The sequence below is a fragment of the Choloepus didactylus genome, chromosome 1 (assembly GCF_015220235.1).
Source record: "Choloepus didactylus isolate mChoDid1 chromosome 1, mChoDid1.pri, whole genome shotgun sequence".
Classification (NCBI taxonomy): Eukaryota; Metazoa; Chordata; class Mammalia; order Pilosa; family Megalonychidae; genus Choloepus; species Choloepus didactylus.
The window spans coordinates 225,995,098-226,021,881 of record NC_051307.1 but is presented as its reverse complement, the minus strand read 5'-3'; the positions used below and the strand labels follow the sequence as shown (position 1 = coordinate 226,021,881).

The 26,784-nt window shown below is 39.5% G+C and overlaps 2 protein-coding genes across 2 annotated transcripts; both read left to right on the top strand.

Moving 5' to 3' along the window:
* Positions 1 to 1,090: 1,090 nt before the first annotated feature.
* On the top strand, positions 1,091 to 23,193 carry PROK2 (prokineticin 2). Its single transcript, XM_037800350.1, has 3 exons — positions 1,091 to 1,638; positions 5,240 to 5,365; positions 20,541 to 23,193. The coding sequence occupies exons 1-3, from the start codon at positions 1,132 to 1,134 to the stop codon at positions 20,643 to 20,645; spliced, it is 738 nt and encodes a 245-aa protein (XP_037656278.1). The 5' UTR covers positions 1,091 to 1,131; the 3' UTR covers positions 20,646 to 23,193.
* On the top strand, positions 15,154 to 17,690 carry LOC119507212 (acylglycerol kinase, mitochondrial-like). Its single transcript, XM_037800341.1, has one exon. The coding sequence runs from the start codon at positions 15,194 to 15,196 to the stop codon at positions 16,457 to 16,459; it is 1,266 nt and encodes a 421-aa protein (XP_037656269.1). The 5' UTR covers positions 15,154 to 15,193; the 3' UTR covers positions 16,460 to 17,690.
* Positions 23,194 to 26,784: the final 3,591 nt, after the last annotated feature.

Below are 26,784 nucleotides of genomic sequence, written 5' to 3'. Positions count from 1 at the left end.
TTCAGCTGTTTAACATTCAGATAATTGCTCGCTTTTTTTTTTTTTTTTTTTTTTTTCCACATTTAATCTGAAAGCTTTGGCATGAGAGAGCCCCACAGTCTGAAAGTAACTTTGTCTGGACTCTCCTCACTGCATTTATTAAAGAGGCTGAAAGATGCATCTGCTTTTCCCCTTGGAGCACTTGAGAAAGAGTCTGCCCTGCTCTTTTCAACTGTTTGTGGCCCTTAAGGGGCATGAGAAAAGCCAGAGGTTCTGAGATTCAGGAAGAAAGTTGGGCTTAATAAAACTTCAGTGCAAGCAAGTTTGGCATGGTCATGCCTAAGTACTCTTGAAATCATTTTCATAGATGGAAAAAAGATTGATATCCTTGGAGCAAGGGGGTTAACGATGGAGGGCAAATTCGTCAATTGTCCTCTTACACGGTGCTTAGAACTCAGGCACCCAATTCATGTTTACATGAATGAATGAATCTCACACTAACACTGAAAGGCATCTAATAAGACTGAATGGTGATTTTCCTCAGCTGGAAGGTAAAAGAAGAGAAACCTACCTAAGGTTTAATAAGGGGCCTCAGGCTGGCACATGAAATCAGGCCTTCTCATTTCCCTTTGGCATCACTCTGAACTGTTCTGTCTGAAGCTAGCGCGATTTTGAAGAAGGGAGGAAACGCATGTGAGGAAAATCAGAGGAGAGGGTCGCAAACAGATGTGAGCATAAAGGGGAAGCATTTGAAATGAAAGAAATAAATAGGACTCCCATTGCTGGAAGGACAAGCCCCTAAATGTCGTCAGGGATGTGGGATTAGCGGTGATTTTGCTCTCTTTGTTCTTTCCGCCTGCCTTCCACTTTTTCAGTTTATTTGTTTCCGGTCTGTCTTTTCTGTTAAGTTATTCGACCATGAGAACAGACCGGTGTCTGGGTCCGCGCCAGTGCCTGGCGTACAGCGGGCGCTCCTTGAAAGGCTTGCCGAGCTGAAGAGCAAATTCAGACGCTGTGCCTGGCTTCTTGTTCCCCCACCCCATTTAAATGCAACGCCTGGCACGTAGTAGGCACTCCCTAAACATCTGTAGAGCAAATGAGCTGCAAGTTTTCGGCGCTGAACACGTGGAGCTTTGGAAACCAGGACAGCACATGAGTGTCTCTCAGACTACAAAAGCGATCCAGGCGCGTGCGAAAGGCAGCGGCGGGCGAAAGGCGAGAGAATGGCACCGAACGGGGCGCCCCGCGGGGGACCCTGCCTGCGTGGCGCCCGGGGCGGGGATCGAGAGAGCCGCGCGCCGGCACGTGTTCGTCTCGGAAGGCGGCCCGGCCGGTGTGGGCGCGCGTGTGCACGTGGGGGCGTGGGGCGTGTGCCCGCGCCGGGCCCCCCGCGCGTGCGGCCGGGCGGGCGCTGGCGTGAGTCACGGCGGGGCTCGCCTTTATAACGGCCGGGGAGGCTCGCGGGGCCGCTGCGCTCGCCCGCCCGCCGCTCCGCGCTCCACGGAGCGCGTCCGGCCCCACGGCCCCAACGGCCCCCAACCGCCGCCCAGTCCCGAGGGCGCCATGAGGAGCCCGCGCTGCGCCCCGCTGCTGCTCCTGCTGCTGCTATCGCCGCTGCTGCTCACGCCCCCCGCCGGGGACGCCGCCGTCATCACCGGGGTAAGCGGCCGGGTTGCACCTGTCCGCCTCGCGCGCCCGGGGTTGCGGCTTGCCGGAGGCGCAGCCTGTGAGCCCTGGGGGGATCCCTGAGACGCACGCGAGGAGGACGGGGAGGGTCGCTCCGGCGGGGTCACCTGCCTCAGTCGCCCCTTGGAGCACTTGAGAAAGAGTCTGCCCTGCTCTAAAAGCAGCAGATGGTCCGGGACGTTGGGCACGCCCAGGAGGAAAAGTGACAAAAGTGTCACCCCACCACCGTTTTACTCGTCCTTTCCCCTCATCCCCTCACAACCTCCCTTGTGTTTGATTTGATTTTCTGTTGTACCGAAAGAAGTTTTCTTTCTGAGTCTTCTCAAGCACTTTTCCGTGGCGCCTCAGATCAGCTCTCAAACCTAAAAAATTGAGAGTCAATTCCGGAAATGCAAAGGGGCAAGGCGAATACCCCAAATCCGGGGAGTGTTAATCCTGCATTCAAGGAGTGGGCTTCCCGATGCGCCCTCCGCAGAAACCGTCTGAAATAACTTGGTTCAGGGCCTGGTGTGCGCTTTGAAAAGCAGTGGTAGGCGCTTCCTTCTGGGTTCCGGGGCTTTATTTGGCTTCTGGATGTTCTCCTGTAAAAGTTTTCCATTTCTAATCCCAGATAAAGCCTTTCCAAGTGCTCCGGCATAATTATGGAGTAGGTTGCCATGTAGATGTTGTTTAAACTTAGAGAAGGAGTCTTGATCATCTTTGGAAGTAGGAACTAGTTTAATTCTCCCCTACTCCCACCAACAGTTTTCTTTGTGTGGATCCCAAGGATGAGTTTGATAGTACAAAATGAAATAATCTGGTCTGGTTTTTATCAAAAATACGAATCCTCTACTATTTCATGGTAGTTCAACTGCATTGCTCTCTGTGTGTGTAATTATTTTACATCTTCATTAAATTATTTCAAATATCTAAGTGTACATTATAGGATTTAATTTAAACTATGTTCAAACTGATGGTACACAGACAATGAAATAATGTTTAATTTTAAGGAAAGTGTTATTGTCTTGAGAAAATAAAGCTCTATTGTCTCTGTTAGTGGGTTTGTAGCATATTGAAAGCCCTAGTGCTCTGATAGTACTTGGTTTTATCCAGTAGATATTTAATTATATGCTTGATGACCTTTGTTAGAATATTTTGAGATTTAAAAAAAATTTATTTGAATAGCTTTGTCAGTTGCCAATGTAGCTGAAAAAAAGTTTTTACAGGTCTTTCTAATATATGAGAATTGAAACATGATTAGGTTTTTTTCGTCTCCTCCTACTGGCTCATTTTAAATTGCTTCTAATCCTCTGAGCCCAAGGTTCTTTTGCAATATAAGTATCTTTTTGTTCCTTTCATAGGACAATTCTATTTGAATAGATGTGCAGTGGGCAAAGGACAAAGAGCAGTAGGAAACAGCTGTCTAATTAAAAATATATAAATCTATGCAATTCTTTGTAAATATTTCCAAGAACTGAGCCTTTTGTAACAAAATGAAAATTTCTCACGTTGGATGCTTATCTGTTAGGTTTAAACAGGGCTTATAATATAGTTGTGTTTGTGCTTGTGTGAGTGTGTGTGTGTGTGTGTGTATGTGAATTCAGTGTTACAATAAGAGAATTTTTAAAAATTTCTCTCTAGCAACATGGCAATAGAGAAATTCAGTTAGTTCTCCATGACAGAAATTACCGGATGCAAATGAAAAAAAACCTCAGTAACTTATCTAGGTTCACTGTCTGTAAGATGTTAAAAATTGAAGTGATTGTTTGAATTTTAAAATACTTTGGCTGAATTTTGAATGTCATAAAAGAGCCTAGTGGGGTTTCAGAATTCAGAATCTAGAGCATCTGTTGAAATAAAATATGGGCTGAAGCCTCTGCTTTAAATATTTACTTTTTTTTTTAGTAATATATTTAGTTATTTTTAAATTGATTTATTTGTCCATATAGATTTGTTAAAACCATATTGGGTGCTCTTTTTCACTTTAATTATTATTCTTGTTATTTTTGTGTGTGTGCTAATGAAGGTGTCAGGGATTGATTTAGGTGATGAATGTACAACTATGTAATGGTACTGTGAACAATGGAATGTACGATTTGTTTTGTATGACTGCTTGGTATGTGAATATATCTCAATAAAATGAAGATAAAAAAGGAAAAAAAAACACTGGGAAAGCTTGTTGACTGGGCATCTCAGTTATAGAATGTAATGGCCGCTTGTATATAACCTCTGGCATACAGATAAAAATTGGAAAACGGAAATCTTTAAATATTTTCCTATAAATGTCCAAACACTCCAAGGTGAACATTGTAGTTTTTATCCAGATACTTGTTTTAAATAGTCTGAGAAAAAAATTCTAGTAGGGGAAGGAAATAAACTCTTAAAGCAAGAAAGCTGGTCACCTTTAATGAAAAATAACAATGTGCCCATATACTTATGTTTTGAGAAGTTATGGTTGTACCAGAAACTGAGAACTCTGAAGGACTTTTCTAGGTATTTCCAATAAATGTATATTTGAATTTGTGTCTAAATTAGAGTTTTTATGAGCTTCTTACATATGTACTACAGGATTTTGCGACCTTATTGCTAACAAAATAGATCACTGCACACCATTCAAACAAAGCACCCTATTTTTGTTGGTTCTAAGAAAGAAAAATGGTTCTTCAGATTTTTCACTTTAATTTTTTGCAAATACATTTTACACTTTAATTTTTTCTATTTAGCAGAGTATGGAAACTCGTCATAGTTGATTCTTTGATTATATGTAGTTATAATTTTTATATTAGGAGCAGGCGCCTTAAGTAATCACTGTTGACATTTGCATCTGTCACTTTTATTTCTTAACTGATGCATCTTATAGGATAGTTCATCTGATTCTGTAATACAGGCATATGTAAATCCTATGCCAGTACTTTCCTTTTTGCAGGTTACTTACCTGAAGAGTAATATGAGGCAAAAGTCTTCATCTGTTCATTTCCAACCTATGATATTTCTTTCTTTAAAGAACAAATGTGAAAATCAAGTCAGTGGTGTGAGAAACATCAAGTCACATGACCAAAATGCAAATATTTGAAAGGGAAAATGGGCACTCTTAAAATTTACATCAGTGCCTTTATGGGTCTGGAGCATTTCGTGCCAGGTTTAGAGACCATTTAAATCTCTTTATAAATTGGGCCCAATGTATTCTGCAGTTAATAATCATAAAATGTTGTGATTCGATTTATGTGGTTCATAATGGCCATATAAGGTATAAGACAATATAGTCTCATTCTGCAAGTTCAAAGCTAATTCATCCATAAAGCAGTAAAAAAGAAAGCTGATTTTATTTTATTTTTTTTAAATATTGGGTTTAAGATTTTTGTAACGTGGGCGCTATAATTTTGTCCATTTTTAAAAAAAACTAAAAAAATCTGATTAGATTTTATTGTAAATATCTGCAAGCAAATGAAGATTACAGTTCTTTTTTTATATATGTGATTATTAGAATCACAGTGTTTGGGTATTCAAAGAGCATTTTTACAGCTAATTTTAGATTTCCTTAGTATAAGTCGTCCCCACTGTCTATATTTATCTATTGTTTTTTTCTCCATTTCAGGCCTGTGACAAGGATCCCCAGTGTGGCGGAGGCATGTGCTGTGCTGTTAGTATCTGGGTTAAGAGCATAAGGATTTGCACACCTATGGGCAAAGTTGGAGACACCTGCCATCCACTGACTCGTAAAGTTAGTAAATGTATTTGCACTCACAGTGGTTCTCTTGTCTCACGGTAGCTTAACGCCCAGCAAGGCCTATATGACATGAAAGCTGGGGAAATGTGCTTGAAGTTTGGAATGCTCCTGCCATTTTAAAGAATTTTCTCCTTGAGTATTCTTATTCTGGTAATAATTCTCATATCATTGCTCTCATGGCATTAGAAACATTTTATGAAAAATAATTTCAAATACATGAATGTGCTTAAAAGTTATTTAGGACAAAAATATATATTATATCGCAGTATGCTATTTTGCAGAAATCCAAGTGTAGAAGTTCTTGAAGAGCCCCTAGTGTAAGACTGAAGGAAATAAGCTTTGTGTTTTTGTTTCAGAAAATCATAGATTTCTGATTTATTCCTGTACCTTAATTCAGCGGTTCTTAATTTGACTTCCTGTAATAACCACAGGATACAGTGGTCAGTCTTAGAGATCAGTGATGTTTTATCCAGTTTACTAAATCTTCTCACAGCTCAACACTTTTGAGAAGTTACAAGAAGTGGCTGGATTATGGGATGGCAGGACTGGATGGGCTTTGAGCTTGTGTCCCCAGAGGCTGCAGGGGCCAGGCAGGCTTGCATTACATCAGGAAGGGGGTGGGGGGAGTGGGAGACAGGTGGGAGCAGAGAAGTGTGTATGGCTGGAGAGTCCTTGCCCCTCTAATTCAAAAGCATTGAAACACGGTGATCCCAACAAAACCCCGTTGGGATGCTGGGTTGCAGTGCCTTACTGTAGTCCTACCTCCTTGTCTCACCCATCAGTATAGTGAAGTCTAGAGGCATTGAAAGACTTCCTAAGCCAGGTAACTTGTTGGATGCAGAGCTCAGCCTCTCTACAGTGTCCATCATTTTAAAAAAGATCAAACATTTTCAAAGCAATCTGAGTTCCACCTTCTCCTTTTGTTAACATGTGGTGTTGGGTTTAAAATGGTAATGGAGCCAAACATGCGTCTTCTACTCCTCAGTCCCAGATAACAGTTACTAGTTTGACCTTCTCAGAAAGAGCATGATGAAATAAATTGAGGCCCGCTGGTTTAGGATTAGTTCTGTGAGCTGTAATATGGATTCCAGTTGTTTGTGCCCATCAGAAGGTTGAATTCACTTTCGGCTTTTCTGTGGTTTCCTTGAGAAATACTTCCTGTTATGTTTAGCCATTCTTCCTGGTGGCTTACCATGTCACACTGTCCTGTCATGATCAAACAGTTCTGCCTACATGCATAATGATACATACAGTTTATCCGTGGACATTTGAAGGCAGAGAAGCTTATAAACCATTAGTCGTCCATCTTGATGCTGAAGTCTCCACAAAGAGGTGACGCTGGCCCAGCTGCCTTTTTTCATCACCCTTATCAAATGCAAGTCATCTTTTGTACATTTGAGCCATCGTCCCCGAAAAGTTTACTCTCAACCTCTCAAAGAATTATGTTGCTTTTTTACAGTGTTAGCATAACCTCACCCACCCTAAATACTAGAATCACCAAGCCTGTTTGCTAAAACAACTTTTGAAAAGTGACTCATTCTAAAGAACTATTTCTGTATTAATAACAATAATAGTTGCCACTTGGTGAATGCTGAGATGTGCCCAATGCTGTCTGATGAATGTTGCATGAGGACTTCTTATTTAATACAATAGCCTGTGAAGTAGGCCTATTTTTGTCACATTGTACATATGACAGCAGTAAGCCTCAGGGGTTCAGGAACTAGGTGACGTCACAGAGGTTTGTGAGGGTGTAGGCACTCCATGGCTCCTGCAGTCTTAACCACTTTCCTCTGTTACCTGCAGGAAAGCAGTTGTTGCCTTTAATTTGAACATATTTCAGCCTCACTCCACCCAAATTGATTTGTGTGGGAAACAGAGACAAAATGTTCCCGTGGGTGAGTGATAATAGTTCAGAATGGAATTTGTCTCATCCAGTAACTGATGAGTCTTCCAAATCTGAGTTGTTTTAAAAGCTGACAAAATTCTGCTTCCCAGATTCCTAGATGACTTCTAGTTTAGATTTACTGCACAGTCAGTTCTGGAAGCAAACAGAATCAGTCTTCTCCCATAAATCCAGATACATTTCTATGGCTTTTTCTAAAACACAGTTTTTAATAATGAACACTTTAATAATAGGTTATTGGTTTCATAATAAAATTAAGTGAAAAAAGAATAAAAGTACTTGAAATAATAAGGTTTTATATCAGATCTTAACCCCCCCACACACCCAATTCAGATGCTCCCTTGGGAAGTGTCCTTAGAACTAGATTTTATAACCTTTCATATAAGTTATTTTTCTGTCTCACAAATACATTTTCATAGACAATTTCAATGACCTAGTGTTAGGACAGGCCCTGGAGTTGTTACTTGTTCTGGATGAAATTAACATATCCTAGTAAAACTCGAGATACTTCTGTACGATCTCTCAAGTATATTCTATTCAAAACACCTTAGAAAATATTTTTTTTCATAAATATATCCTAGTAAACATTATGTTCAGTATTCATCTTTACTTTGAAGTTTAATGGCTCATTACGAGATGGTAAAAATGTAGACACCGTATAAGAGATTCTGTTTTAATGCGATGGGTTTGTTATTTTTTAATGTTAATTACTTTTTAGATAAAAACGAACTAACTGGTTGTGGACGCAGGGATAGGTGTTTAAAAAAAACTGAAGGCTATGAATAATTAAAAGTTACACATGTACAGATTTTAAACTTTCCGATGTGGTTTGGCTTAGTCATTAGCCACAAAAGTGTATTCAGACAAAGAGTATTTGAATAGAATTGATACCTGTCGGTAGGATTGCTAGCCTCTGAGTTCTGTATAAATCTGCTCAGTTTATTTTATTTCAGATACATTATAAGCTTGTAGAATTCATGATCACTGATAGACTGTAATTTTATTGTCTTTACTCTATATTTTGATGATTAAAGAATAGAATAAAATAAGTCTACCTAGGAAGAATAGGATGCATATTTTGAAGTACATATTAAAGCAAATAATAGTTTTGGTAGGTGTTCATTTTTAGCAATTTTTTAACCACTAATTAAGTACAAATTACTGATTCATTTGTCTACAGGTCATGCTGCTTTTTAAAAAAAGCAGTACTTGCCTTTTTCTCTTTATACCCACACTTCTCAAAGTTTACATAATAGATTGACCATTTCTATCCCATTCTAGGTTAGACATTTCTATCCCATTCTTTTTAGTGTTCAGCTTTAGAAATATAAAATAATGTGATTAATACTTTTTAAAATTTTTACTGATTATTTTATGAATTTTGCCATTTAAACAATTTGTTTTCTCTAATCTTTTTTTAAAAAATTTGCTCCACTTTTTGTGTGAACATTTTGAGCACCAGTTTTTTTTTTTTAATTTTTTTGTTTATTAGAGAAGTTGTGATTTTATAGAATGATTATGTATAAGATACAGGATTCCTGTATACTGCCCCATTATTAACACCTTGCATTAGTGTGGAACATTTGTTACAATTGATGATAGCACATTTTGTACTATTAACTGTAGTTTATGATTTAATTTGTGGTTTACTGTTTGTGTAGTGTAGTTTCTTGGTTTTCTTAAAATTTTTATTCTATAGCCATATATACAGTCTCACATTTCCCCTTTTAATCACATTCAAATATATGTTTCAGTGCTGTTAATTACTATCACAATGTTGTGCTACCATCACCACCGTCCATTAACAGTTCATTTCCATCATTCCAAATAGGAACCCTGTGTATTTTAAGCCTTAACTTCCCATTCTCTGTCCCTACCCTGTCCCCTGGTAACCTATATTCTAGATTCTGACTATGAGTTTGCTTATTCTCACTGTTTCAAATCAGTGAAATCATATGTTTGTAGTTTTTTGTTTTTTTTTTTTTTTAATTGCATTTTAAAACTCGATCATTGTGTTTTCCTTTTCTGGGAAAAAAAATTTTCAAATAAAAATCTGGATCTTGTTTGCTTAAAAAATAATTGAAGATTTTAAAAATTATTGGTAATTTCTATTTTAAAACCAACCTTTGACAAAACATTGTAAACATAAGTACAATTTCAGAATAGAGTATAAATTTTAAAAAATACTAAAATATAAATAATTAAAAATTTAGTGGAAGATGGGTAGAAGAAAGCATAATATGCTAATAACTTCCTCATCTTTCCTGTCTCATATATCAAGAACCACTGTCCACATTTGATGTATAGAGGCGGTATCACCGCTGTGATTACGGGTTCAAATTGTCAAAGAGATTCACAAGACTTATTCTTGTGATTAAGCTTTTATCTAACACAGGGTTTCTTATCCTTGGGACTAGTGACATTTGGGGCCAGATAATTGCTTGTTGGGAGGGGCTGTCCTGTGCACTTTAAGACGGTTCGCAGCATTCCTGGCCTCTGTCTGCTAGATGCCAGAAGCACCCCCCTTCCAGGTTGTCAACCAAAAATGTCTCCAGATGCTGCCAGATGTTCCCCGGGAGGGGTGGAAATCACCCTACTTGGGCACCAGTGGTCTGACGCTGTATTTACTTAGCTTTACAGGACACGGTATAGGAGATACAGCATCCTCCTCCACTGGGAGCTCAGCAGCCACCCAAGCACACATCTTCTTTTGCCCCCTCCCTCATGTGGGCCACATGGCGCTGCCACACGAGAGCCAGCGTGTGTGTGACCCACAGAAGCTACTGCCGTTAGTTCTCACCAGTATTTTTTACCCCACTCCCATACCCCCGTCACGTAGGCTCAAGGTCTGCATGCCAGCAGCTCTCCGCAGCTCTCCCCAGCTCACAGGCGGTTCCACACAACCTGCTCATCGCTCTTTCTAAGAACACAGTGCAGCGGGAGGCCCAGGTCATTTTCAGGGCAGCCTCCAGGCCTAGCCGCATGTTCACCCCCTATTGAGAAGAGGAATAGAGAATCGCATTATATGACTGTATACCTACTCAAAAAAATTTGAAGGAAAATCTTAAAAGTTTACCAAATTAAGATAAAATGCCAGTCTTCATAATTATTAAAACCAGAACCATGGGAGTGTGGGATTTTCTGTTTTTATTTTGCATACTTCTATACATTTTGATTGTTTTTACACTGTATGCTTTCACTGAAAAAAGTTTAAACAAAACTGGCCTGTTTTAGTTTCCTAATGCTGCTGGAATGCAAAACATCAGATATGGATTGGCTTTTATAAAGGGGGTTTATTTGGTTACACAGTTACAGTCTTAAGGCCATAAAGTGTCCAAGGTAACATCAGCAATCAAGTACCTTCACTGGAGGATGGCCAATGGCGTCTGGAGTACCACTGTTAGCTGGGAAGGCACATGGCTGGTGTCTGCTCCAAAGTTCTGGTTTCAAAATGGCTTTCTCCCAGGACATTACTCTCTAGGCTTCAGCTTCTCTCCAAAATGTCACTCTCGGTTGCTCTTGGGGCGTTTGTCCTCTCTCAGCTTCTGTGGAGCAAAAGTCTGCTTTCAAAGGCCATCTCCAAAATGTCTCTGTAAACTGCAGTTCCTCTCTCAGCCCCTGTGCATTCTTCAAAGTGTCCCTCTTGGCTGTAGCAAGCTTGCTCCTTCTGTCTGAGCTTATATAGTGCCCAGTAAACTAATCAAGGCCCATGCTGAATGGGCAGGGCCACACCTCAATGGCAATTATCTAATCAGAGTTATCATCTACAGTTGGGTGGGTCACATCTCCATGGAAACAAAGAATCACAATCTAATCAACACTGATACATCTGCCCACACAAGATTACATCAAAGGTAATGGCATTTTGGGGGACATAATACATTCAAACCAGGACATGGCCTTATTACAGATAAAATTATAATAGTGCTTTTTGTGCCTCATAACAAGGCTTTTCTTCATGTACCCTATTATTTTTCCTTCTTTAATATAGTTGACTCTATCTTGAGAGAAATCACAGACAATACTTTTGTTTCATATCTGTGCTATCTTCTCTTTAAAATTGCTGCAAAGGATAACAATTTTGCCTTCTCAGAAGTACTGGATTTTTTTTCTGCTTTGGTAAACTTCTAGAATTTGTTGTTTGGAATTTAGAGTATTGGAAACATTGGATTGAGTTTATGGTTAATTCTAAAGTAAACCACTAAGTTTGGACTGAATGGTTAGCTCCTTGGCTATATATGCTATATTTATATCTGAATATGTAGCTTCTGTAAACACCTTCTCATACATTTGGGACTATTAGACACCATTATGTTTGTCACAGTATATGCAGGTCTAGAAGTAACGGGATCAGTCAAGAAATTGGCAAGTACCTATGGGTGTGTAATATCAGAAAGCATGGTCTTTTTTTTTTTTTTTTTTTTAACAGTTTTATTCGCATACCATACAATCCATCCTAAGTGTAAAATCAAAGGTTCCTGGTATAATCCCATATTTATGCATTTACCACCACAGTCTATATGAGAACATTCCCATTTCTTCTGAAAAGGAAGAAAAAAAATCCCATACCCCTCCCTTATATCACCCTATTAGTGACATTTAGTTTTGGTATAGTGCCTTTGTTACAATTAATGAAAGAATATTACAATGTTACTATTAACTATAGACCTTAGTTTGCTTTAATTGTATTTTTCCCATATACCACCCCATTATTAACACCTTGTAATAGTGACATACATTTGTTATACTTCATGTAAGAACTTTCTTATATTTGTCCAATTAACCAACATCATCATCCACTCTAGGTTTTGCTAAGTTACACAGTCCCAGTTTTTATCCTCTAACTTTCCTTCTGGTGACATACACAAACCTAATGTTCCTCTTTCAGCCATACTCACACTCAGCTTTGTTATTTACACTTACAATATTGTGATACTGTCACACAGTGTTGTGCTGTCCATTTCCGAACCTTTACAGTCAACCTCATTAAACATGCTGAACTCCTTAAGCAGTGATTGCCCAATCTCTGCCCTCTTTCTATCTCCTGATAACCTGTGCTTTTGACTTTAACTCTCAGAGTTTGCTTGTTATGGTTAGTTCATATTAGTGAGACCATACAGTGTTTGTCCTTCTGTTTCATCATTTTGCTCAGTATAATGTCTTCAAGGTTCATTCATGTCGTTGCATACATCACAGCTTCATTCCTTCCTGAAGCTGCACAATGTTCCATCCTAAGAAAGTGCGGTCTTTGTCATTAGTTGCTCACAGATGTAAGAGGAGGAGGGTCACTGCCAAGGGCTGGTAGAGTTAAGGCTTCAGGAGAGGGAGGGAGAAACTCTGATGAGATCTTGAAAAGAGAACTGGGGTTCAATGAGAAAAGGGCAAGCCAGGTATGAGGGGACTCGCAGTGTAGTTCCCCATCCTGGAACCTTATGTTAAGGTTGGTCATCATCCCTGGCCTCTATCCACTAGATACCAGTAACATCCCATGCCCTCTGATTGCTACAGACAAAACCATCTCCAACATTGTCATATTTCCCCTGGCGGAGGGGGGGGGGGGCACCCTGGTTGAGAACAGCTGGTCTATGCAGTAGTTTTAGACTTGTCTCTGTGGTACCTCTCAAAGTCTCAGGGTCAGAATGGATTATAAAGGTCTGTGATTATAACTTCTTCCACTATCCACTTGTAATTGGCTAAGTAAGTCCAGCTAAACCAACCTCATCTCATGTATTCTCCATGGTGGCAAATGAGACCAGCCATCAGTGTGCCTTGTGACGCACACAGTGACAGAACCATTCTGAGCACACATCACAGTTGAGCCACTGGGCAACAGTGCTAATATATAGATACTGTGGTTAGAGCCTTGAAAGTAATAATGTATCAAAAAGACCAAGCTGATGTGAGTCTACCTTGCTCTGCCTGTTCACCACATACAAACCCTACTCTCCTATTGCTTCCCTTTCTTCCCTTTGTATTTATTGATCTCAGTCATTTCCCTGGCCCTTCTAGAACCATTTTGGAAATGGAAGGCAGGAAATAAGAAAGAGGAAGAGAAGGAAAAGGAAAAAGGAGGTAAGAAGAAGGCAAGCATGGTACCACCCAAGGATAGGCCCAGAACAATCAACCTTGACATCATTGCATCATGCAGAAGCGGGTCTGTCCCTTCAGTTCAACCCAAGGGTAAGGTTAGAATAGTTTTCTGTCACTGTCTGCAGACAGCCTTTTTTATGCATAATGAAATCTAAATTTAAGAGGCATCTGGAACATGCATCTCAGATTTTTTCATAAAGGGCATATCGTTAGTATGGGGTAGCCTCCTGTGGTGGAATAGAGTAGGAGAGACACTACAATGATATCAAATCAGTTGAGTTCAAAAGCAAGAAGACAACATGCTTCTTCAGTGCTTAAACTACAGAAGGATCCCTAAGGCATAAGTCCATAGTATTTTGCCTCCCTCACATGACAATGAATAGGATCATTTCACGGACTCTAAAATGTCACGGATTCGTCTTTGTCCATATAACTGTCAGGGCAGATTCCCGAAAACTAGGGGAGGGAGAATGAGTTTTGCTATCCTTTCCTCTAGAAAGCATACATATTTTGAGTGTACTCCACTTGCCAGTAGCTCAGAGAACCTCCACACTAGTTGACCCTCTTCAACCCAACTTCACTTTTGACGTGGGTTGGGCTTTTAGAAATGGCAGTCCAACGACTCTCGGAAGGCAGCAGATTTTCACTGCCAGGTCTCTGTCTGCTGAGGTTAGGTTTGTTCTATTTCTGAATTGAGCTTGCTTTCTTCTGTGATTTACCTCTTATTCTTTCTCCCCAGCATTTTGACTCCTTCTGTGTGCAAACATGTGAATTTGTATTTGATCATTATCTGAGTATATATAGATGTGGCCATGCCCACAACTTCATGCCCTTCGTAAGGAGCTTTGGTAGCAGGAGACTAAAAAAAGAATCAAAATAAGAGAAAGAAAAAGGCGGCAGCTAAATGCTTGGTCTCTCTGGTCTGACTGCCAGGCAAACCTCAAGTCCTAGGTATGTGACTTGGGCAAGGTACTGAATCTCTCTGTTCCTCAGCCTCTTGCCTGTACAATGGGTATAATTAAAGTATTTGCTGTCATCACAAGGTGGTTGTAAGGATGGAAAGAGATGCCATGTAAAAAGTGCTGAACACAGGAGGGGCAAGATGGTGACATAGAGAGGAGTGGAAGCTAAGTAGCCCCCCTGGAACAACTACAAAAAAAAACCAGAAACAACTAGTAAATAATCCAGAATAACTGCAGGGGGACAAACGAGACCGTCCACTCATCATACACCAACCTGAATTGGGAGGAATGCCCGAGAACACAGCATAAAATCTGTAAGTAAAACCTGCGGATCCAAGTCGTGAGACCCCCTCCCCCATAGCCCGAGCTGCAAAGCCTCGTGGTGCCAGAGAGAAGCTCTCTCCCAGCAAGTGAATATAGCTCAGCTGAGCTCCAACTGGGGTTTTAAGTAGCAAGTGTGAACTGCTCACTACAGGTACGAATCCCCAAAAAACAGACAGAGGCTGTGGGTGACGACTGACCTGGGAGAGCCGGAGGGTCGCCTTGGACTAGGTCTGAAGGGGACTATCTGTTTCTTTTTCGGCTCAGTGGAGAAAGCCCCAGTCATTTTCAGTTTCCAGGGCTGTGACTCAGAGAAGGGTGGAGACAGCACAAGCCAAGAGAGAGACCATTGAAATGCTAATGACCTCCACCTGGGGGGTCTGTCTTCTCTAGGAGGAAAGGGGTGGGGCCCTTTCCATTCAGAACCAGACCCCAGAGCCTGGGGGAACAGGGCCATACCTCCTCACACCAGTCAAGAATTATAGGCTAGACAGGAAAGTCAAGGCGGTGAGAGGGACCGGCCGTGCAGCAAATCCTTAGGAGAAGATGACTGTGTTCTTTAAAACACTTCGAAATCATTGGAAGAAAACTACAGCTGGGATCTGCCTGCTGACGTGGGGAGGTCATTGGCTCTATGGAAAACACTGTGATAACCTACTAAGGAGAGCAGCCTGTCAAGAAGCTCAGGTGTTTGGCAATCAACTCATTCCTCCTAATGCACAAGTGAAGGCGGCAACTGTCTTTCTGAATCCTGCAGCTTGCAAAGGTAAAGCCAGGACTCTATTTGAAAAAAATGCTGCCCCAATTTTACACTTATCAGGCATGGATGTGACTGTCGTTAAGACAGATTATGAGGGCCAAGCCAAGAAACTGCTGGAATTGATGGAAAACACAGATGTTATCATTGTTGCCGGAGGAGATGGGACATTGCAGGAGGTTGTTACTGGAGTTCTTCGAAGAACAGATGAGGCTACCTTCAGTAAGATTCCCATTGGATTTATCCCACTGGGACAGACCAGTAGTTTAAGTCATACCCTCTTTGCTGAAAGTGGAAACAAAGTCCAACATATTACAGATGCTACACTTGCCATTGTTAAAGGAGAGACAATACCACTTGATGTCTTGCAGATCAAGGGTGAAAAGGAACAACCTGTGTTTGCAATGACTGGCCTTCGATGGGGATCCTTCAGAGATGCTGGCATCAAAGTTAGCAAGTACTGGTATCTTGGGCCTCTGAAAACCAAAGCAGCCCACTTTTTCAGCACTCTTCAGGAGTGGCCTCAGATTCATCAAGCCGCTATCTCGTACACCGGACCTACAGAGAGACCATCCAGTGAGCCCGAAGGGACACCTCCTCGGCCTTCGTTGTACAGGAGAATATTGCGAAGGCTTGTGTTATCCTGGGCACAACCACAGGATGCCCTCTCCAAAGAGGTGAACCCGGAGGTCTGGAAAGATGTGCAGCTGTCCACCATTGAACTGTCCATCACAACCCGGAACAGTCAGCTTGAGTTGACAAGCACAGAAGATTTTATGAACATCTGCATTGAACCCAACACAGTGAGCAAAGGAGACTTTATAACTATAGGAAGTAAAAAGATGAGAGACCCCAAGCTGTGTCTTCATGGTACCGAGTGTCTCCAAGCCAGCAAGTGCACTTTGCTTCTTCCTGAGGGAGAGGGGGGCTCTTTTAGCATTGACAGTGAGGAGTATGAAGCAATGCCTGTGGAGGTGAAACTGCTCCCCAGGAAACTCCAGTTCTTCTGTGATCCCAGGAAGAGAGAGCAGATGCTGCAGAGCACCGCCCCATGAGAGAACAGAAGCGGTGCGCTCTGAGGTTGCACTTCAGGCTACCAATGGGACCAAAAGGGAACAAACGCCTGGACTATGCTAACAGTGTTTTCAGAATATCCCTGGGGCATGCATTTCCATGGCAAGTATCCTGCTACTCTTTCTTGAGCAGTGCTTCCCAGGGTGTGCTCTGTGCCACCTGCTTTGTTATCAGCTTTCTGTTAGTGCATGCTTTTATTTTGACGTGACAGTTGAGCCCCCTTAAATATTGATTTTCCTCAGGCTAGTTCAAAGAGTTCTGACAGTCAGTTATGGAAAAGGGTTAGACCTTTGTTATCCCCCAAAAGTACAACCACAGTTGAAACAGGATCCTTAAATTGTATAAGCTCTTCCATTCCTGTTCTGTTCTCTGGCCACCCCAGGAATTCCAAGAGAAGTGCCTGCCTTCCCCTGGTACCTTTTCCTGTTTCTCAGCTCCCATGGGTGCTGCTACTTTGTGAGACCAGATTCTTATTTAGCTCTTGTTTCAGTTCTATCCCCAAACTAAAAATGGATGAAAGGTGGTTGTCTCCTACTTGCCATGACTGAAAATAGTTTTAATTAGTTTTTAAAGAAGTGAATCTTAAATGTTGGATTGCATGAAGACTACATTGGAGAGGAGGTGCATGTTGAAAACTGACTTAACCGGGTCCCCACCCAAACCTAATAATCAGGAATGGGGCCAAGGAATATGCATATTTTAAAACAGCCACTCCCCTACCCCACAGGTGATTCTGCAATGGTGGTCCTCAGTCTTACTTGAAGAAGTGGTCCACAAACTGTTCTGCTCGTGTACCCCTCACCCCTATAAAAGTAATTTGAAAAATTATGTATTCCCTTATTTAAGTTGACAGAAAATTTTTCATGGTAAGTTAAATGGTTGCCAAAGAATGTACTTTCTGGTGTCATGTAAATATTTGCATTTAAAAATGAAATTATTATACATCATTCTCTTAAATACATCTAATGTAATTTAAATACCATAGCAATTTGACACCCCATTATCCATTTGAAGAAATAAGTTCTTTAGTAGTTAAAAATTTTAAATTGGCTTTTCTCCTTGTATATGTATTTCCATACCACTTTCAGCAAAGAATGTTATAATGTAATATATTTTGATGCTTGAAGTTTTTTTAATTGATCGTCCTATCATCTCACCAACAAATAATATGCAGCAATAAATTTTTAGTTCTTGCTTTAAATGTTAACTCAGTACAGAATTAATTTTATCAGTTATTGGTACACAGTTGATGAAAACATTGTAAGTTTTTTATAATTAAAATTTAACATTTTATTAGAAAAAAAAAAAAAAGAATTATAGGCTAACAGGCGTCACCTGCTGGGCAGAAAAGCACAGTGACCTGAGGCATCAAAGGGTGGAGCAATTTTCTAAGACACACCCTCAGGGAAACCAGATACTGAATATTTCTTCCCTCTGGGACCTGAGCCTGTTCTGGTCTGGGAAAACCTGATTTGGATAACCAAGGAAACCATGCCTAGACAACAGAAAATTACAACCTACACTAAGAAAAACAAAGTTATGGTCCAGTCAAAGGAACAAACGTACACTTCAACTGAGATATAGGAATTTAAACGCCTAATGCTAAATCAATTCAAAAAGTTTAGAGAAGATATTGCAAAAGAGATAGAGGCTGTAAAGGAAACACTGGGTATGTATAAGGCAGAAATCGAAAGTTCAAAAAAACAACTAGTAGAATCTATGGAAATGAAAGGCACAACACAAGAGATGAAAGACATGATGGAAACATACAACAGCAGATCTCAAGAGGCAGAAGAAAACACTCAGGAAATGGAGAACAAAACACCTGAAAGCCTACATGCAAAGGAGCAGATGGAGAAAAGAATGAAAAAATATGAGCATCATCTCCGGGAACTCAAGGATGAAACAAAGTACAATGATGTACGTATCATTGGTGTCCCAGAAGGAGAAGAGAAGGGAAAAGGGGCAGAAGCAATAATAGAGGAAATAATTAATGAAAATTTCCCATCTCTTATGAAAGACATAAAATTACAGATCCAAGAAGCGCAGCATACACCAAACAGAAGAGATCTGAATAGGCCTACGCCAAGACACTTAATAATCAGATTATCAAATGTCAAAGACAGAGAGAGAATCCTGAACGCAGCAAGAGAAAAGCGATCCATTACATACAAAGGAAGCTTAGTAAGACTATGTGCGGATCTCTCAGCAGAAACCATGGAGGCAAGAAGGAAGTGGTGTGATATATTTAAGATACTGAAAGAGAAAAACTGCCAACCAAGAATCCTATATCCAGCAAAGTTGTCCTTCAAAAATGAGGGAGAGCTCAAAATATTTTCTGACAAACAGACAATGAGAGACTTTGTGAACAAGATGCCTGCCCTACAGGAAATACTAAAGGGAGCACTACAGAGTGATAGAAGACAGGAGCGCGTGGTTTGGAACACAATTTTGGGAGATGGTAGCACAGCAATGTAAGTACACTGAACAAAGATAACTATGAATATGGTTGAGAGAGGAAGGTTGGGAGCATGTGAGAAGAAAGGAGGAAAGATAAAGACTGGGACTGTGTAACTTGGTGAAATCTAGAGTATTCAACAATTGTGATAAAATGCACAAATATGTTCTTTTACAAGGGAGAACAAGCAAATGTCAACCTTGCAAGGTGTTAAAAAATGGGGAGGCATTGGGGGAGGGATGCAATCAACATAAACTAGAGACTGTAACTAATAGAATCTTTGTATTATGCTTCCTTTAATGTAACAAAGGTGATATACCAAGGTAAATGCAGATAAGAGGGGGGATAGGGGAGGCATGTTAGACACTTGACATTGGTGGTATTGTCTGATTCTTTACTCTACTTTGATTTAAGGTTATTTTTCCTTTTGCTGCTTCCTAGCTGTCATTTTTCCCCCCTTTCTTTTGCCTCTCTACCTTCTTTGACTCTCCCTCCTGCCTTGTGGAAGAAATATAGATGCCCTTATATAGATAGTGGTGATGGTGGTGAATACATAAATATATGACCATACAGAGAACCATCAATTATTTACTTAGGATGGAATGTATGGTGAGTGAACAAAACCATATTAAAAAAAAAATGGGTTGATGACAAAACCTTGAGGGCAATATACTGAGTGAAATAAGCCAGACACTTAAGGACAATTATTTCAGGGTCTTACTGATAGGAACTAATTATAATATGTAAACTCATAGACATGAAATATAAGGTACCAAGATATAGGACGAGGCTTAAGAATGGGGAGTGGTTGCTTAGTATGAGCAGAATGTTCAACTAGGATGAACTTAAATGTTTGGAAATGAACAGGGGTGTTGGTAGCAAGATGTGAGAATAACTAACAGTGCCGAATGGTGTGTGAATGAGGTGGAAAGGGGAAGCTAAGAGTCGTGTATGTCACCAGAAAGAAAGTTGGAAGTCAAAAGATGGGAATGTATAAAACTGAATCCTATGGTGAGCAATGTCCATGATCCACTGTACAAATACTAGAAATCGCTTCCGTGAACCAGAACAAATGTATGACAATACAATTAGAAGTTAATACTAGAGGGGCATATAGGGAAGAAATATATACCTGTTGCAAACTATATACTACAGTTAGTAGTATTTCAACATTTTTTCGTAAACAGTAACAAATGTACTATACCAATACTATGAGTCAACAATTGGAGGGGGGTTGGTTGGGGATAGGGGAGGATTAGAGTTTCCTTTTCTTTTTTTTTCTTTTTTCATCTTTCACTTTATTTCTTGTCTGGAGTAATGAAAAGTTTCTAAAAATTGAACAAAAATTAAATGTGATGATGGATCCACAGCTGTATGATGGTACCCAGGGGCAAGTGATTGTACACGTTGGATCTTTGGATAATTGTATGATATCTGAACAATCTCAATAAAAAAGAAAAAAAAAAGTGCTGAACATACTGTCAGATTAATCGTTAACACTCAATAAACATTAGCTGTGACTATTCTAAGAGATTTCTTAGGAAAAATTTGGTTTGTTTTTTGAACTGTTTCATTCTGTGACTCAGTTTTCTCTTTTATTTTAGGTTCCATTCTTTGGGCGGAGAATGCATCACACTTGCCCATGTCTGCCAGGCTTGGGCTGTTTACGAACTTCATTTAACCGATTTATTTGTTTACCCCGAAAGTAATCACTTTAGAGCAGAAACTTTTAAATGTGAACAACCACAGGATGTCTGTAAAAGTCTTACTTGTGATTGTGCCAAACAAACAATATGCCAGAAAGAAATACTATTACTTCCTCAGCCTTCCAAGTACCATTTTTTTTTATTCTTTGATTTTTAAATGATGTTTTTTATTGAAAGGGAATTGTAATTTGGATAGAAATATAAAATGCAAGGCATTATGGAACTGGTTCTCATTTCCCTGTTCGTGTTTCGGTTTGGTTTGGCTTTTTTATGCCAATAACTTACCCATTTTCACAAAAATGAGGATAAAAAAAATTTGATAATTTGTTACAGAAACATTTTTTTCCTTGATCCTCTTGCCCATCCCACCCCCATCCCTGCCCCTTACACACAACACACACACACACACACACACACACACATGCACACTTCTGGTCTCATGTCTCTTATTCCTGAAAGAACTTTAAGGCCCTCATTTACCTTCTTTGTTTCCTTCCCCTCCCTCTACCGTGGTAAAATGAGGGTCCATGCCCTTTAGCTTGCTGGCAGAATCACTCATGAGAATCGGCTTTGGGGCCTGATACTTAACAGTGAAGAGTGTATAGTCGAAGTAGATACTCCAAAGTCCTGCAGAGAGGAGGTTGAGATGCTTCTTGATTTTTCACTTAACCTCTCTACCCATGTGGCCTTCAGCTTTGTGTTTGATTGGTGAAATGACAGAAGGAATGGAAATCTAAATTAATTTATTACAGAATTCTAGAGTTTTTTTTTTTTTTTAAGATTTCTTTTCCAATATGCCATTACATTTATTTATTTTTCTTTTTAATACAGTTTACTTTTTAAAAAGTCTTAAGAGAATTTCTATAAAATGTCACTTGAAGAGGAAGTATTGATTTTGATCTGGCATAGCACTAGTTACCATTTTTAAATCGGTATTAAATTGTAATTTAAACTTTATTTTTAATTGAAAGGTCTCTTGTAATGGATTGCCTGACATCCTGCCGTTTGTACCTGTATCAGTATTGCTGTGTAAAAATTCTGTATCAGAATAATGACAGTACTGTATATCATTTGATTTATTTTAATATTATATCCTTATTTTTGTCACAGTTGTCATCAGTTTTTATTACAAGCAGATTTCTATATAGGTCAAATTCTAAAATGGGTAAGGACCCTAAAGCTGGTAGACATAGCACTCATAGTATGTACATTTTCATTATAAATACAAGAAAGTTCTGTTTGCATGTATGTTAAGATGGTACAAAAAATAAACAATTTATTGAGGTTTTGGAGCATGAAGGAAAATTATGACATGCAAAACTGATTGTAATCAGGAATGTGCTCATGAGATTTCGCTGTATTTATTTAGCAAATTATATGGAATATTCATCACCGGGGATTAGGCAGGGTGCTAGGCACTGGACAGTGATGCCAATATAGTAGGGCCTTCAAAACCCTATATAAGTATTGTAAATGGATTCAATGCTGCAAATAAACAACTTATGAAATGTGTTTAACTGACTAAGCTTGACCATGCCAATCCACCAACCATTCAAAAAAAAAAAAAAAAATTGTCCGTTTCTAGCTATTCACACAGCCAGGGCTTCCAGTTCCACCCTGGGTGTAATTTTACTCCTTGGGCTAACATGTACATGTCAATGTCTGGGATTTTGCATTTAGTACTTGTTATATACTTGGGCACAGAAGTATGATTTCTGGTTCAGTTTAGTTTGTGTTCAAGAAACAGTCTTCTGTTAAGTTTGGGAAAAAAATTAGACTTCAGCAGTGCAAGTGGGCAAAGAAACAGGCAGCTCAGCACTTTGGCTAAATGTTGTTTTTATACACTGTCCAATACGTCATTTTCGTAAGTGGCAAAAAACTTAATTGGATCAATTATCCATTTTCACCTAAGTTAAAGAACATAACCAATTCTTATAAAATTTTGCTTTTACATATATGAACCCAATTTTTTTTAAAAAAATTATAAAGTGGTAAGCTAGAAGTACACAGTGAGGAGAATAAATTTCAAGTTTGTATAGAGAATTTAGCACTCTACCCACTGACTTGCTGCCATCAAAAGAAAAGCAGAACTTTGTTGTTTGCTACATTGCCCCTTGGCTGTGATTATTTTTGATGAGGAATAATTTACATAGAATAAAATTCACCCTTTTTAGTGCAAAGTTCTATTTGGTTATTATTGTTTAACTTGACAAAATTTGCTCCTTTTAAACAATTGTTCCCAAAAAAAACTTGTAATCATGCTTCATTTAGATTCTCTAAAATAATTTTATGTAAAGTATACACGGTCTTGTGCTGTGAAGGTTGTGGGATGCTGTTTCTTCTAGTTCCTAGGATGGTCTCTCACTGACGTTGGGACTTCTAAGGCAAGAACTTTCTACAAGGTAAGGCAAGGTGGGAGTTTATACAGGTGTAACTAACTCAACAGACTACCTTCGTGTGAATATTGTGAACCAAAGGCTTTTGTGCAGTCTAAGGTAGAAATAGGTCTTAGTTCAGAAGCTTACGACCAATCTTATGTGGATCTTTGGATTTCTTTGCATGCATTAACTTAAAACTCATTTTTTTAAAGCAACTTTTTTTTTTTAACTATGGAAAGGTTTATGCCAAAACTGTTTCCTTATAAACCTTCATGCCTAACGGAAGACCTCATCCTCCCCAGCATTACAATGTAGGTCTTCCATGGCCTCACAAAGTTAAATGCAGCGATAAACCAAACATAGATTTTCTTCCTTCACTGGTTTTAACTTCAGAATTCTCATCCATCCTTTTCTAACTTCATATACCAGAAGACTAATTTGAGATCATTTTAATTTTAAAAACAGGACATTTTTGGTATCCAGTGAAGGTTGCTGCCTAATATTTATGAGCAACCTTTTTTTTTTTTTAATGATATTTTATTGAGATATATTCACATACCACGCAGTCATACAAAACAAATCGTACTTTCGATTGTTTACAGTACCATTACATAGTGGTACATTCATCACCTAAATCAATCCCTGACACCTTCATTAGCACACACACAAAAATAACAAGAATAATAATTAGAGTGAAAAAGAGCAATTGAAGTAAAAAAGAACACTGGGTACCTTTGTCTGTTTGTTTCCTTCCCCTATTTTTCTACTCATCCATCCATAAACTAGACAAAGTGGAGTGTGGTCCTTATGGCTTTCCCAATCCCATTGTCACCCCTCATAAGCTACATTTTTATACAACTGTCTTCGAGATTCATGGGTTCTGGGTTGTAGTTTGATAGTTTCAGGTATCCACCACCAGCTACCCCAATTCTTTAGAACCTAAAAAGGGTTGTCTAAAGTGTGCATAAGAGTGCCCACCAGAGTGACCTCTCGGCTCGTTCTGGAATCTCTCTGCCACTGAAGCTTATTTCATTTCCTTTCACATCCCCCTTTTGGTCAAGAAGATGTTCTCCATCCCACGATGCCGGGTCTACATTCCTCCCCGGGAGTCATATTCCACTTTGCCAGGGAGATTCACTCCCCTGGGTGTTCTGATCCCACGTAGGGGGGAGGGCAGTGATTTCACCTTTCAAGTTGGCTTAGCCAGAGAGAGAGGGCCACATCTGAGCAACAAAGAAGCATTCAGGAGGAGACTCTTAGGCACAAATATAGGGAGGCCTAGCCTCTCCTTTGCAGCAACCGTCTTCCCAAGGGTAAAACTTATGGTAGAGGGCTCAACCCATCAAACCACCAGTCCCCTATGTCTGTGGTCATGTTAGCAACCATGGAGGTGGGGTAGGCGAATACCCCTCCATTCTCCACAGGCTCCTCAAGGGGGCACTACATCTTTTTTTTTTCCTTGTTTTTCTTTTTTTTTTTTTTAACTTTCCCTTCTTTTTTAAATCAACTGTATGAAAAAAAAAGTTAAAAAGAAAACAAACATACAGTAAAAGAACATTTCAAAGAGACCATAACAAGGGAGTAAGAAAAAGACAACTAACCTAAGATAACTGCTTAACTTCCAACATGTTCCTACTTTACCCCAAAAAAGTTACATAATATAGCAACCTTTCTGTGAACTTGTTCCTACTATATCCATCAGAAATTAACAGACCATAGTCATTTCTGGGCATCCCCAGAACGTTAAATAGCTTATCTGTTCTTGGATTATTGTTCCCCCTTCCTTAATTGCTCTCTACTGCTAGTTCCCCTACATTCTACATTATAAACCATTTGTTTTACATTTTTCAAAGTTCACATTAGTGGTAGCATATAATATTTCTCTTTTTGTGCCTGGCTTATTTCACTCAGCATTATGTCTTCAAGGTTCATCCATGTTGTCATATGTTTCACGAGATCGTTCCTTCTTACTGCCGCGTAGTATTCCATCGTGTGTATATACCACATTTTATTTATCCACTCATCTGTTGAAGGACATTTGGGTTGTTTCCATCTCTTGGCAATTGTGAATAATGCTGCTATGAACACTGGCTTGCAGATATCTGTTCGTGTCACTGCTTTCCGATCTTCCGGGTATATACCGAGAAGTGCAATCGCTGGATCGAATGGTAGCTCTATATCTAGTTTTCTAAGGAACTTCCAGACTGACTTCCAGAGTGGCTGAACCATTATACAGTCCCACCAACAATGAATAAGAGTTCCAGTTTCTCCACATCCCCTCCAGCATTTGTAGTTTCCTGTTTGTTTAATGGCAGCCATTCTAACCGGTGTTAGATGGTATCTCATTGTGGTTTTAATTTGCATCTCTCTAATAGCTAGTGAAGCTGAACATTTTTTCATGTGTTTCTTGGCCATTTGTATTTCCTCTTCAGAGAACTGTCTTTTCATATCTTTTGCCCATTTTATAATTGGGCTGTCTGTACTATTGTCATTGAGTTGTAGGATTTCTTTGTATATGCAAGATATCAGTCTTTTGTCAGATACATGGTTTCCAAAAATTTTTTCCCATTGAGTTGGCTGCCTCTTTACCTTTTTGAGAAATTCCTTTGAGATGCAGAAACTTCTAAGCTTGAGGAGTTCCCATTTATCTATTTTCTCTTTTGTTGCTTGTGCTTTGGGTGTAAAATCTAGGAAGTGGCCGCCTAATACAAGGTCTTGAAGATGTTTTCCTACATTATCTTCTAGGAGTTTTATGGTACTTTCTTTTATATTGAGATCTTTGGTCCATTTTGAGTTAATTTTTGTGTAGGGGGTGAGGTAGGGGTCCTCTTTCATTCTTTTGGATATGGATATCCAACTCTCCCAGCCCCATTTGTTGAAAAGACCATTATGGCTCAGTTCGGTGACTTTGGGGGCCTTATCAAAGATCAGTCGGCCATAGATCTGAGGGTCTATCTCTGAATTCTCAATTCGATTCCATTGATCTATATGTCTATCTTTGTGCCAGTACCATGCTGTTTTGGCAACTGTGGCTTTATAATAAGCTTCAAAGTCAGGGAGTGTAAGTCCTCCCACTTCGTTTTTCTTTTTTAGAGTGTCTTTAGCAATTCGAGGCATCTTCCCTTTCCAAATAAATTTGATAACTAGCTTTTCCAAGTCTGCAAAGTAGGTTGTTGGAATTTTGATTGGGATTGCATTGAATCTGTAGATGAGTTTGGGTAGAATTGACATCTTAATGACATTTAGCCTTCCTATCCATGAACATGGAATATTTTTCCATCTTTTAAGGTCCCCTTCTATTTCTTTTAGTAGAGTTATGTAGTTTTCTTTGTATAGGTCTTTTACATCTTTGGTTAAGTTTATTCCTAGGTACTTGATTTTTTTAGTTGCTATTGAAAATGGTATCTTTTTCTTGAGTGTCTCTTCAGTTTGTTCATTTCTAGCATATAGAAACATTACTGACTTATGTGCATTAACCTTGTATCCCGCTACTTTGCTAAATTTGTTTATTGGCTCTAGTAGGTGTATCGTTGATTTCTCAGGGTTTTCTAGATATAAGATCATATCATCTGCAAACAATGACAGTTTTACTTCTTCTTTTCCAATTTGGATGCCTTTTATTTCTTTGTCTTGCCGGATTGCCCTGGCTAGCACTTCCAGCACAATGTTGAATAACAGTGGTGACAGCGGGCATCCTTGTCTTGTTCCTGATCTTAGAGGGAAGGCTTTCAGTCTCTCACCATTGAGTACTATGCTGGCTGTGG

Bases quoted from the DNA above. Each gene is read 5' to 3' on its own strand.
- PROK2 (XM_037800350.1), top strand. From the start codon at position 1,132: ATGAGTGTCTCTCAGACTACAAAAGCGATCCAGGCGCGTGCGAAAGGC. The intron at 1,639-5,239 runs GTAAGCGGCCGG...TCTCCATTTCAG, and splicing joins ACGCCGCCGTCATCACCGGG to GCCTGTGACAAGGATCCCCA. The intron at 5,366-20,540 runs GTTAGTAAATGT...CTTTTATTTTAG, and splicing joins GCCATCCACTGACTCGTAAA to GTTCCATTCTTTGGGCGGAG.
- LOC119507212 (XM_037800341.1), top strand. From the start codon at position 15,194: ATGACTGTGTTCTTTAAAACACTTCGAAATCATTGGAAGAAAACTACA.